This window comes from Medicago truncatula, chromosome 2 (assembly GCF_003473485.1).
Source record: "Medicago truncatula cultivar Jemalong A17 chromosome 2, MtrunA17r5.0-ANR, whole genome shotgun sequence".
In the NCBI taxonomy this organism is placed as follows: domain Eukaryota; kingdom Viridiplantae; phylum Streptophyta; class Magnoliopsida; order Fabales; family Fabaceae; genus Medicago; species Medicago truncatula.
In genome coordinates, this window is record NC_053043.1 from 49669968 (window position 1) to 49682143 (window position 12176).

The 12176-nt window shown below is 30.4% G+C and overlaps 2 protein-coding genes and 1 non-coding gene across 3 annotated transcripts; 1 reads left to right on the top strand and 2 right to left on the bottom strand.

Moving 5' to 3' along the window:
- Window positions 1-869: 869 nt before the first annotated feature.
- Window positions 870-2415, bottom strand: LOC11420972 (tetraketide alpha-pyrone reductase 1). The gene is made up of 5 exons (XM_003597650.3): window positions 2269-2415; window positions 2030-2202; window positions 1753-1941; window positions 1508-1670; window positions 870-1427 (listed from the first exon to the last, which is right to left on the bottom strand). The coding sequence occupies exons 1-5, from the start codon at window positions 2375-2377 to the stop codon at window positions 1069-1071; spliced, it is 993 nt and encodes a 330-aa protein (XP_003597698.1). The 5' UTR covers window positions 2378-2415; the 3' UTR covers window positions 870-1068.
- A 704-nt stretch (window positions 2416-3119) lies between these two features.
- Window positions 3120-3192, top strand: TRNAR-UCU (transfer RNA arginine (anticodon UCU)). The gene has a single exon. It is a non-coding gene; the product is annotated as a tRNA-Arg (tRNA).
- A 2014-nt stretch (window positions 3193-5206) lies between these two features.
- LOC11433098 (dehydration-responsive element-binding protein 3) lies at window positions 5207-6060 on the bottom strand. The gene has a single exon (XM_003597651.4). It carries the CDS (start codon window positions 5971-5973, stop codon window positions 5353-5355), a length of 621 nt encoding a protein of 206 aa, XP_003597699.1. The 5' UTR covers window positions 5974-6060; the 3' UTR covers window positions 5207-5352.
- Window positions 6061-12176: the final 6116 nt, after the last annotated feature.

Sequence of the window (12176 nt, forward strand, 5' to 3'; positions counted from 1 at the left end):
CGTCAGTGGGATGAGTTCTTCAGTGGCTCACATTCATAAGTGGTCTATCACTGATCGGTACTTAAAATTATCAAAAAATTTAACGATCGTCGATGAAACTGTTCAGAAATAAAAATTTATAATATTTTCATATTTACACACACATATATTTTCCGTTGTTTTAATATATCTGATATCAATTAAAGAGGACCCTTGTAACCAAAAATAAAATAAAATTAAAGAGGACCCTTAACATCTCCTACCAAGAGATGACTTCGATTGTCGTTGGAGTTTTGAACATTTTTTAAGTATTAGTTCATGGTTGACCACTTATCAAAGTGGCTCATATTAGAATTTCTCGTGTAAATAGTTTGTAATGAACTATGATTGGTTAAGAGGAAGCTTAATACAATTTTCTCAAAATTGCTAGGAAAGTACGAAATGATCGACAACTTTAATTTTATGGCCAAACTTGGTCTAAAAATATCATTTTTGTTAATCTCATCTATGTCATGAAAATAAACTTGAGAAATAATATAAAGAAAAGTACACATCACACAATTTATTTTAAATAGAAAGAGATTCTCTGCATAAGAATTCCTAGAATTTGTCTTCAAATGTATTTTTTTTATCTAAATGCTTAATATAAAAAGTCAACATATTACCAAAAAAAAAGTTCAACAAATTAGAAACTTTGGGTTTATTTTATTTTGAAAATCCAGAGATCTTGCTGTGTGGAATTTTTGCAAATTGAGTTTTGAATCATTCAATATTCCTTAACATCTTTGCACACATAAGATTATTAGGAAAAGTATTTTAAAATTCAGAAAATTGAACTAGTTCAAACGAGTTAGATAAAGACTTCTAAACTACAATTAGTGGTATGGTTTATTTTTATTTTAGTTTTTCAGGGTTAAACAGACTTTAATCATTAGTGATAGTTACAAATATGTTTTTTAAACTTCAATTGAATGAAGGATAGAAAAACAAAAGCATATTTGAACCTAATATGCATTATTTCTAAGCTCCCTTGTTTTGGTTCCAGAAGTAATTTATTGCTATATAAAAGGTGCTTGAAACATTGAGGAATTAGAGTATAACACGGGGTTGGTGGGGAAGAGTAGTAAGATGGCCCTGCTCCACAAACGATGCAAAGCAATCATCAAACATTTCTTCAACAGATTTAAACTTGAATCCCAGACTCTCAAGCTTTCCAGTGTTTAGTTCATAATGTGGTCTATCTAGTTTCTTGAACCTTTTGGGAATGGGAAAACCAGGATAACGATTTGCTAGCATGCCAACCAAATCATCATTATCCATTATTTTTGAACTGCAAAGGTATCTACCATCAGATGCTTTGTTCTCATAAAGAAGGATGTGACAAAGTGCAACATCATCTATATGAACATATCCCATCCTTCCATGCCATTGAAATTTCTCAGTTTCCCCTATAATTTTAATTACCAATATAGTTTAATCGATCATATAATTTTTACAAATTAAGCCTAGAACATTTTTGTGAATGTACCTTTGAACAAGCCTAGCACATCAGATGCAGTGGAACATAAATCTGTTGGCAAGTTAGGTCCAATTATGAATGATGGTAAAATAGTCACTAAGTCTATTCCATTCTCTTTGCAATAATCCCAAGCTGCTTTTTCTGCCAATGTCTTTGACATTGGGTACCATGCCTTAATTCAATACAAGTTTGTCACATTGAGTACATGTTAATCAAAATCTTATAAATATATTATTACTTAAGGAAATGTGTACCTGGAGTTTCTCACACAATTCCAATGAGCTCCAAGATGACTCGTCTATTGGTATGTTTGGATCGAAATCAGCTCTTACTCTAACAGCTGAAGACGATGAGGCTAACACCACTCGAACAAGGGCTGGATTCTTTCGACAAGAACGCAAAACATTCAGCGTACCTTGGACTGCTGGTTCCAAGATTTCTGCCTGTTGTTTGAGATTATAATCAAAGTATCATAGGTTGTGACATAGAGATATCTATGAATAATTAATTAATATAAATGAAATATCAAACCTTAGGATCATTTGATATATGATTGAGTACTGGAGAGGCAATGTGAAAGACACCTTTGCATCCCATGATCGCATTGTCGAAGCTATTTTCTTCCATTAAATCAGCTTGGACTAGTTTGAGTCTTTCTGTTGCTCCTTCCAACTTCCATAAATGTTCAACTTTCTGCTTCTTACCTGCAAGTATATGTTAAATGTGAAAAGTGAAAATACATTTGGTCATGATCATAAAATACATTTTACCTAAATCTCTAACTGTTCCAATGACATGATATCCAGATAATAGAAGTCGCTTAATAAGCCAAGAAGCCAAAAAGCCTGAAGCTCCTGTTACACACACTTTGTGTTCCATATCCTAAGTACAAGTGCAATATTGGTTTTGTCCTTGCTATGCAGTGTTAGCTTTTATGATTATTTTTTTTTCTCTCTTCATATATATAAACACATTTTTACATGTTTCCTATTCAATACTCACAAGGATGACATGATCAAGCTAACCCAACTTCAAGTAATGGGTGAAGACATGACTTACCTACCTTTCACTTGCCTTCTTGCTAATTTCATCAACTATCAAGAATATATAATTAGTTAAAATGATTTTCATTTCATCCAAGATTCAAATGAGTTAAAACTATTTAAATTTAAAACTAAAGATTAAATTTGGTCCGATCCCTCACAATTTTTATTTTTTTGTGGCTCAAACTAAAACATGAATTTTCAAACAAGACACAAATTAATTTCTCTCACGTTTTTATTTTGAATCAACAGAGAGACTAATTTATGTCAAGTATGAAAATATTAGAGGATAGTTTGTTAACTCCATGGAACAATATAAATGTTACACACACAACACAACTGGTAGGAAACAATCCAATATAATAAATTGTGATTATAAATTTATTAAAACTCAATTTCACAAGTTAAACTAACCCTCCAATCAGAATCTAATATTATAAATGAAATTGAACCGCAACCTCCATTGTTTATACATTTTTTATCTCTCAATTTTGTTTCCATACATACATGATGTAATGTAATGTTGTGCAAATGCCAAATAAACAAATAAAGTTAATATTCAAATAAAAACATCAGGAGCGCCCATGGCCTAATGGATAAGGCGCTTGACTTCTAATCAAGCGATTGTGGGTTCGAGTCCCACTGGGCGTGCTCAATTTTTATTTTTTTTATTTTTATTTTTAATATTTGGAATACCCTTAGATTGGAAAACTGGACCTCACAGAGACATGCAGCAGCTTGCCCATTCAATTCAATGAGTCATATTGGATAAACAATTCCTCTTTATCAATGATTGAATTGGGAGATTGTGAGGTTGCTCAACACTTAGCTAGAGCCATCCCATTTCTATACTAATCACCGTTCTTTTTATGATGTCTAATAATTAAGTTTGTCTTGCCTAAAAAAAAACAGAAAACAATCCAAATTTCTTTGTTTTTTTCTCTCCATATTGCTACCCCAAAAGAAAATTAAACTTTGCATAATTTGTGTATTTTTGAATATAGCTACCCATTAATATATTATTTGGCTACTCCAAACAATTTTGTTGGTTTAAAGAGAGATTATTTTAAAAAAATACTTATAATCTACTTAGTTTAGTGTCAATTATAAATAAATTTGACTTGTTAAAACTTCATAAAGTACAACTTTTATAAATAATTATTGTTAAATTTTATTTTCTTCGTTGTCGCTTCATTAAATATAAGTAAAATCTATTGCAAATTTATTTTACTTATTAATTAAGTTTAATTTATTTTTTCTCAAAAAAAAAAAGTTTAATTTATTAATTTTTAAAATATATTTTATTTCTTCTTTATATTTGGCTCCCTCGTAAAAATTGTGCTAGCTTCGCCACTTTAAACAACTATTTTGGTACAACTTTTTGAACAACCTTGTTGTTCTCTCCTCGCATTGATCAAAAACAATAGAAAGAGAAAAATAAACAGAGAGAACGTGTCTATAAAAGAGAAAATTATTCAAAAATTATACCAAAATGATTCTACAAAATTATTTCTCTTTTTCTATTGAGGACACATTTTTTTCTATAGTTTCTTCCACAAAGATAATCCTATTCAAAATAACTTAGATATAAACGTAAATACCTCTTTCGGTTAAAATTCAAGTATTGATACACCATATCATAAGAGTTTGGGTGTTTGGCGTCCTTCACAAAATTCAATCTCATTAATGATTGATCGTTATAGACAGCCATTTTACTTGCATGCATGCTTAGCCATAAAACATGTGCATTATTAAGCAAATACTTCATCCGGTTACTATTATAAGCTAAAAAACTACTTTTTATGTTCAATGAAATTAAAAAGTAGTTTTTTTTACTTATATTAGTGATCGGAGGAAGCAAAAGTATATTGTACTGAATAAATGATTTTCACACTCTTACTTGTCATCTGAAGATGGATACTTTTCTAGCATTAGTCAATTGAAAGCGGCAATCTGTACGAAATTATTTACTATAAGCTTTGTTTTTCTTTCCACTTGACTCCTAAAATAGAATCTTAGGACTAATAATAATTAGAAGTAACATAAAGTACCATTATTGCAGTCGAATAATAATGTGATGAGAATAAAAAGTCATGGGATGCAGCTGCCTGGCAGCTCAGAAACTATATTTGAACCATGCTTGATAAAAAGAATATGAACCATGTATAGGAATAAAAAATTTATGTTAGGATTAATTAAGCTAAGAAGGAAAACTCAATCCTAAAGTAAAGACTAGCTTATTAGTGTTTTTTTTTTCTCTAATGATAAATGATAGTAATTAATTGTTAAATTAATTTTTTTTATCTTTTGTCCAGTTATGAATCCAAAACCTCCAAATTCTTATTCTTTAATTTAAACCAATTGAACAACCTAACCCTCCATACTAATTTATTCGGTGGAAGAGCATCATGAATTACACACTAATTGAATACTTTTATTTAATGTGAAATTCTCACTGTTAAGTTCATTCAGTTTTTATTTTTTTCTAATTTAGTCTATACAAACTCTTTCTATAATAAACAAAAATTAAAGAAGAATATTTACATGAGATTATATGTTGTGAAAAGAGAAATTATTATTAGTTGGTTGTTTTAGATTATTTTTTTGGAAAATTCAAGTGCAAAAACATCAACATCACAACTATGTTCTTTTTTAGTACCAAAGAGAAGAAGAAAGAGTGATGAAATTCAGTTGAAGGGTACTTATATTACACTGATGAAAGTGAGGCAAACCAACAATAATCTAAACTTCACAAAACCCTAAACCAAATATGGCATTGCTGAATATCACAACTAAACTATGTTCTTTTTATTATAACAAAAAACTCTGTTCTTCAACCATCATGTCACATAAACTTTCTACTGACGGATACAACCAACTTTCAACCGAGTCAATCAACATAAACTCACTTCTCACCTCAACCGAGTTATAACTCTCTTCTATATTAGGAAGCTCAACAATCTCACTAAGCTCTGTAGACTCTGATGAATATGAAGGTGAGTCAGAGACTTCAGAGCTGAGTGAGATTGTTGAGCGCAATATTTGAGAATCAAATTCCACCATGGCAGCAGCTTCTGCAGCTGCAACTTGAATGTCACGTGGAGACAACGTTGTTGGTCTTGGAAGCATGTGCGCTATTTCGGGGAAGTTAAGAATTGCTGAATGACCCTTTATACTCAAAGCAGCAACATCATGCGCTCTAGCTGCCATTTCAGGAGTAGCGTAAGTTCCAAGCCAGATTCGTGATTTTTTGCGAGGTTCGCGGATTTCCGATACCCATTTTCCCCAGCTTCGCATTCGAACGCCGTGATAAACCGGGTGGCTGTTGCAGTCTCTGTTTTTCTTCACCTTGCTCTGTTTCTTTGTCTCTGTTTTTTTAGGTTTTGAAGAGTTTGGATTTGAAGGTGAGAAATAGTTTTTTATTTCTTTCATTGTTTTTTAGAATGGGAAAGAGATTGAGAGATAAGAGATGGAAGGTGTTGAGGAGAAATAGTGTTGGTGAAATTGCTTTTTATACGAGAAAATATTTTGTCATATCAATAATGACGATACATCTATACCCTTTTTCGTACACTTGTCACACACAAAGACACATGGTTAAAATTATGGTTAATTCAATTCTATGTAAATTTCAACGTAATCTAAATTAATCATCTAACCGACTGAGTTAACTATATTTTTAGACGTGATTAACATGTATCACATCGGTGTATGGAAAAATGGACGTTCATAAAATACTGTTAGACACAAGATATAGTGACCCTTAACCCACCAATAGTATATTCCACTATTGGAAGTGCAAATTTCAAAGGTTGGAAAAAAACGGAAGAAAAAGATATAACTATATAAGTGATGAAATCAACACGGTAAAAGAAACAGAAAAGTATGAAGAGAGGATTGGATTTTCCTTTTCTTGTGTAAGATTTATTTGGACAAGTATAAGGTCATGTAGGACTGGTTAGAGATATCATGGATTATCTTACTATTATTGAAAGGACCTACTTATGTATTGTATTTTATATTTGAATCAAGGTCTTTTTGTGGTACCTACTAGTAAAGATCTCATGCAAAATTATACGGATGTGAGAAAAAAAATACTATAAATAAAGATGTTAAATAGATTTGAGGTGTATAAAGTTAGTATGTTTTAAGGTTGTACCTAAAAATAATGAAGTTATGTTTTAAGGTATTACACATGTGTATTAGCCACATTTTTGGTTGAATTTCATAAGTCAACATCCCACCTTTAACAATTGTCTTGTTACTTTTTACAAAACCCCATTCTCCACCCAATTTAGTTTTTAATTAAAGACATTCACAACCAATTGGTGTCTTCCACGCTTCAATTGTAGGAATGGACAATGTCTAATGACACCACACCACTAGCATTTGTTCTCGCTTTCCTTCCTTATACTACTTTGTTAATTTTTCATTCTTATTTTCAATGTTTTGGTTAAGTACTAGTACTTTGGATGCTAATTGATGCTGATTAGAATTAATTGTAATATAAGAGATGATGAAACACCTATGCCATGAAAACCTCTCTCACATGTGATTGTGAGTTTTACCTTGGTAGAAACTTACGATCATAAAGTGGGATTTGGTGCGATCTCTTATATATAAGTAAGTGTTTGAATACGATGTACGAGGTTTTGAAATCACGGTAAAACATCACGTTGAAGTTGAAGCTACAAATAGTAGCTTTTGATTTTTATGGTAAGATGTCCAATCATGAAGTGACGGTAAGAAAACATGTAAGATTAAATCTTTTTAAGATATATCTCATTCAACTCTTATGAGTTTTGCCTAGAACAAGAAAATCTCTAGAGTAGAGCTCGATAGCCCCCTATTTTTACTCGAAGCCCCCTCATTTATATTTTGACGGTACAAACTCAACGGAACATATCTTTCGATCAATTTCTTCTTTTACTAAAATTTATCGGATTCTATCTTCCGATCGACTTTTCATTCCAAGGGTTAAACAGCAGTGATTAAAATTTAAATCTCATAGGATACTTTAGCTTTGTGTGCATGTGCTGAGACAAAAGCCCAGAACATGTGTAGCTCTTGCCATGGATTGTTTAGAAGCTATCTCTATCCAATTGGCCAAGACGCGACATATAAAAATGTGGACTATAATTGGGGGTATTAATACTTCCAAATAGATTTCTGACATGTGCAAACATTTTTCATACACATGTTTAATTGAGTGATTTAAAAAGAATCTGAGCTGTTATTGCGTATCTGCATTACTGTACTTTACGAAAACTACAAGTTTTCCAAACCTCTGAAAAGAAGAATTTTTCTAGAATTAAGCATTTTTCTTTTGTTGCTTTGTAGAATTAATCAAAATTGACAGAGAAATATATTATATATTAGCAATAGCAAGGGGAATAAAAATATAAATATAAATTTAATCTTAAGTTATAGCTCAACTATAAATGTCAAAATTGTAAGTTATATATGACATGTTCTAAGTTTAAACGTGGAATCTCCTATTGTAAGTTACAACCCAAAAAAAATCATTACCTTAATTTTTGATTAATAATTGACAACACTTATTATATGCGGCTGGCCAATTGCATCTGTAACTCCCTTTTACCAAGATTATTATAATCCATTTTATTAATATTGAGGGGTTACATTTTAAAATTATTCATATTCTTAATCAATCCTTTTCATTTTTTTCTAAGCTTATATATATGTTGCTTATGTTATCCTTTTCATTTCTTCTTCCATTTCATTTTTCGATAGTTTTGATTTTCTCTTCAAGCTTTGTGTGTGTGTGTTTCTATTTCTATAATTTTTCGTATTCTCTAATGGATATTTTTTATTTATTTCAAATACACAAGTTTTGGAAAAAGAGAGAGTTTTGTTGAGACGACACTTCATATATGTAATGGTGATTGTATTTTTTCATTGAAATTAAAGTATTTTTTTCATTCTTATTTTTTATTTAACATTGTTATGAGATCAAGAGTTCACTAAATATGTGGAAAGAAACATATTAAAAATGCATATTTTTTTATTCATTTTTATTCCAAGCCAACATGTGGTTGTTGTTATAACTATTAGATATTTTTCCTTCCCAACTAATTGCCATAAGATGGAGGATGATTTGGTTGGATCTTACAAGAAACTCAAAACTCTCAACACCAAAAATTCTAAAGGGTCGAACAAGATAAAGTAAGAATCTTTATCCATAGGTGTTAGTTTAATTTGATCAAGTATCAGCGTCTTTGTAATAAGTGAAAAATACTCTTATCATATTTTTACTTGAATAGGTTCTTATAAGATCAAGTATCATAGGTAACTAATTGTAGAAGCACACATCTATTCAAGTCCTAGGTAACTAATTGTAGAAGCACATATCTATTCAAAATTCTAATGGAATGTTCTTCATCTTCATAAAATTGGACAGTCAAAATCATGTTTTGATCATTTACATGGAAATTTAACCCTTGACCATGGAATTGGCTGCCCTTCATACTTTCCATCAATTGAATTTCCTACAATTAAGAGTAAATTTAGGTGCACCTTATGAAATTGTCTAACTATACTCACATTCTTTTGAGAAATTTTTATTATTACTTTATTAAGGATAATTAAATGACTTTATTGTCATTTAGTTGTTTTCTTTTAATTAAGGTTTAATAAATTTATTAGCAATATTTTTAGATTTAATTTAATAAAGTTTATATGGATTTTATATATTTGAAAGTATGAGGTTAAGGTTGAATGTATAAGTGTTTATATCAATTATATATTTGTCTTCTATATTTATATTGTAAAGTAGGTTTGAGTTACTCTTGATCTAGCATTATGATGATATGGTAGCTTAAAGATTTTCCCATAAATTAAATTTGACTCATTATTCTTAAGTTATGATTATGCATATGCGTCACCTCTAAAAAAACATTCTCCCATATAGCATAACTTCTCACCCTTTCTTATTCTATCTAATCTTATAATTGACACAATGCAAGTAATTTTCAGTTACAAAATTTATCATCCTTTCTTAATATATTTGTAGTTATTATTTATCCTCCATTAAAAAAGGCGTAGAGAGTAGAAAATGTGAGAAAGAGTTAGTAAAAAAAGAAAAAGAGAATGAGAAATGAATTAAAAGAAGTGTTCGGGAATGATTTTTTTGGAGTGTAGTGTTGGATTAGAGGAGGATGTGAGGTAATTATGTAGCGTATAATTGATGAGTTGTTAGCAAATAATTTCGGAGGTCTATTTTAATATATTATAGGTTATGGGAAAAGAATATGTGAAAATTAGGAACCATATTAAAAAATATTATTTTTTACTTCAACCATTTGAAATACAATGTAAATCAAGAAGAAAAAAAATTATAAGTTGACATATTTTTCTCCAATCTAATTGTTAAACTTAAATTAAACATTATGAAATTTTACCTATCGAAAAAAATATTGTGACATTTTACCATAAACACAATGAGACAAGGAATCACTCTATTAGAGATCAAGTAAATAAAGGGAGAATGAAACCGCTAAGCAGACGTTCCAACAAAGTTTGTGAAGAATGACAAGTTTTAGGAGCTGAGGAACAAGATAGGTGTCACATCTTTGGAGCATCTATCTATCTATCTATATCTTATTCTCTTTGTAAACTAAATTTGACTCACTCTAAAAAAGGCTTAATTTCTATTCTCTAATTATTTTATCTAATAAACTAATCTATTACGTAACTTATCACATTATTTTTCTTCACAATAATGCTAAATCAATCATACAATGCATTAGAATACAATGGGTTATGATCTCACTCTAAACAAAAAAATAACAAAGATGTTACGTTAATGAACAGAAACATCATATTTTTTCTATAGCCATGTTCTAAGAATCTAATAGTAACGGTTTATGCACCCAACAAACTATTCAAACGTTCCATAATTTCTTACACCATCATCATTGGATGTATCTCTTAACATTCCCTAAATTATAACCTACAAAATGGAAAAATTTAAAGTGTATTTTTTTTTAATTCCCATTCACCCTTTATAACCACGACTTACACCACATTCATTTTTACTCAATCCCGGGATGTTTCCACCATGCCTTCTATTGATATCAATTTCACAATAAATACTTTTCTACACTTTTGTTGAAAATTGGTTGGTTATAATTTTAATTAAGGGCTATTTTTTTATTTTCCTTTCTCTCCTGTGAGCCGTCACACAAACCATAGTTTCTTCTCCTTCATCCACCAAAGAGGGGTGATTAGGGTCAATTTTTGACCCAAAATCACCCTCTAACTCGTTTTTCTATTTCCTTTTTATTGAAATAAGTGATTTCACATCTATTTCGTTTTTTATTTTGTGATTTCGTCGTCTTCGTGCGACGTTGGTTGTTCGTCGTCTTTGTGCGACGTTGTTTGTTTTTCTTGTTTCTCTCAGGTATTTAATCGCTTCAGATTGTCAGATCAGCTTCGATCCAGTGCAGATCCAATCAATGACTTTGGTGTCATCCACGTTGCAGATCCGGAAACATGGTTATTCCGGAGATTTAAATATAGTCATATGTGTAGGCATTTGTACTTTGCCGTTTTATGCTATTAACATGGATGTTGTGAGCCTGTTCACAGATTCATCCTTTTGTTTTTAGCGAATTTGCAATATATTGATGTACTCTTTCAATTTGAATGAATGAATATCTTTTATTTTGTCAATTTTTTTTTTTTAAATTAAGGGCTATTGTACTAACCTTCTGTGTATAAATTTCGGTGGTATTGTTTTGGCATTGGATCATCATTATCACTTTCTTCAATCAATTCTTGGATGATACTCTTCAATTTTGTATCATCATTGTACATTGAAAGAGCAGATTATTTTCTTAAAAAGATTGATGCTGTGTTTTATTTTTAGAGAGAGCACTTTATTTTTTTAACAAGATTGATGTTGTTTTTCTTTTAATTTTGTTTTCAGGTTCTATGCATAACAATTAGAGAGAATATTTTAGAGCTTTGTTATAGCAAAGTCACATAAAAAAATTTAAGCAATTGGTTTGATTGGCAATAATATGGTGCATTTAAAATATTAGAAACAATATTATATTTCAAGGTGGGATGGATAATGTGGGAAAATGGGTGGATCAAATTAAAAATATTGTTTGGGTACGGTTCTTGGGTAAATTGCAAGCAGTATTTTAATCAAACCCGTGCAACGCACTGGTTATATACTTAGTATTTAATTAATTGATACTCTCATTGAAATTTTATTACTTCATTGTTGGAAGAGGGAGTAGGGATGTCAATGGGTGTACATGAGTACATGTAGTATGATATCTGTCCCAACTCTGTTGGATAAATATGGTACATGTGCCCGTCTCCATACCCGTGCAGGTATCTCTATACGAGTAATTCATGAGTATTTAGATTTCCACTTATATCCGTGGCTGCTCATGGATTGTTAATTATTATTTTTTTTGCACAAAGAAATATACTTTTTTAATTACTTACAAACTTCAACTTTTAAACATCCATAGATAACATATTCCATTCAAATTTCATATCAAAATTCAAACAAAATTCATGATTCTTACATAAATCCCATGCAAATTCACCATACCATAAAGCATACAAAATTCATGATTCTTACATAATTTATACAA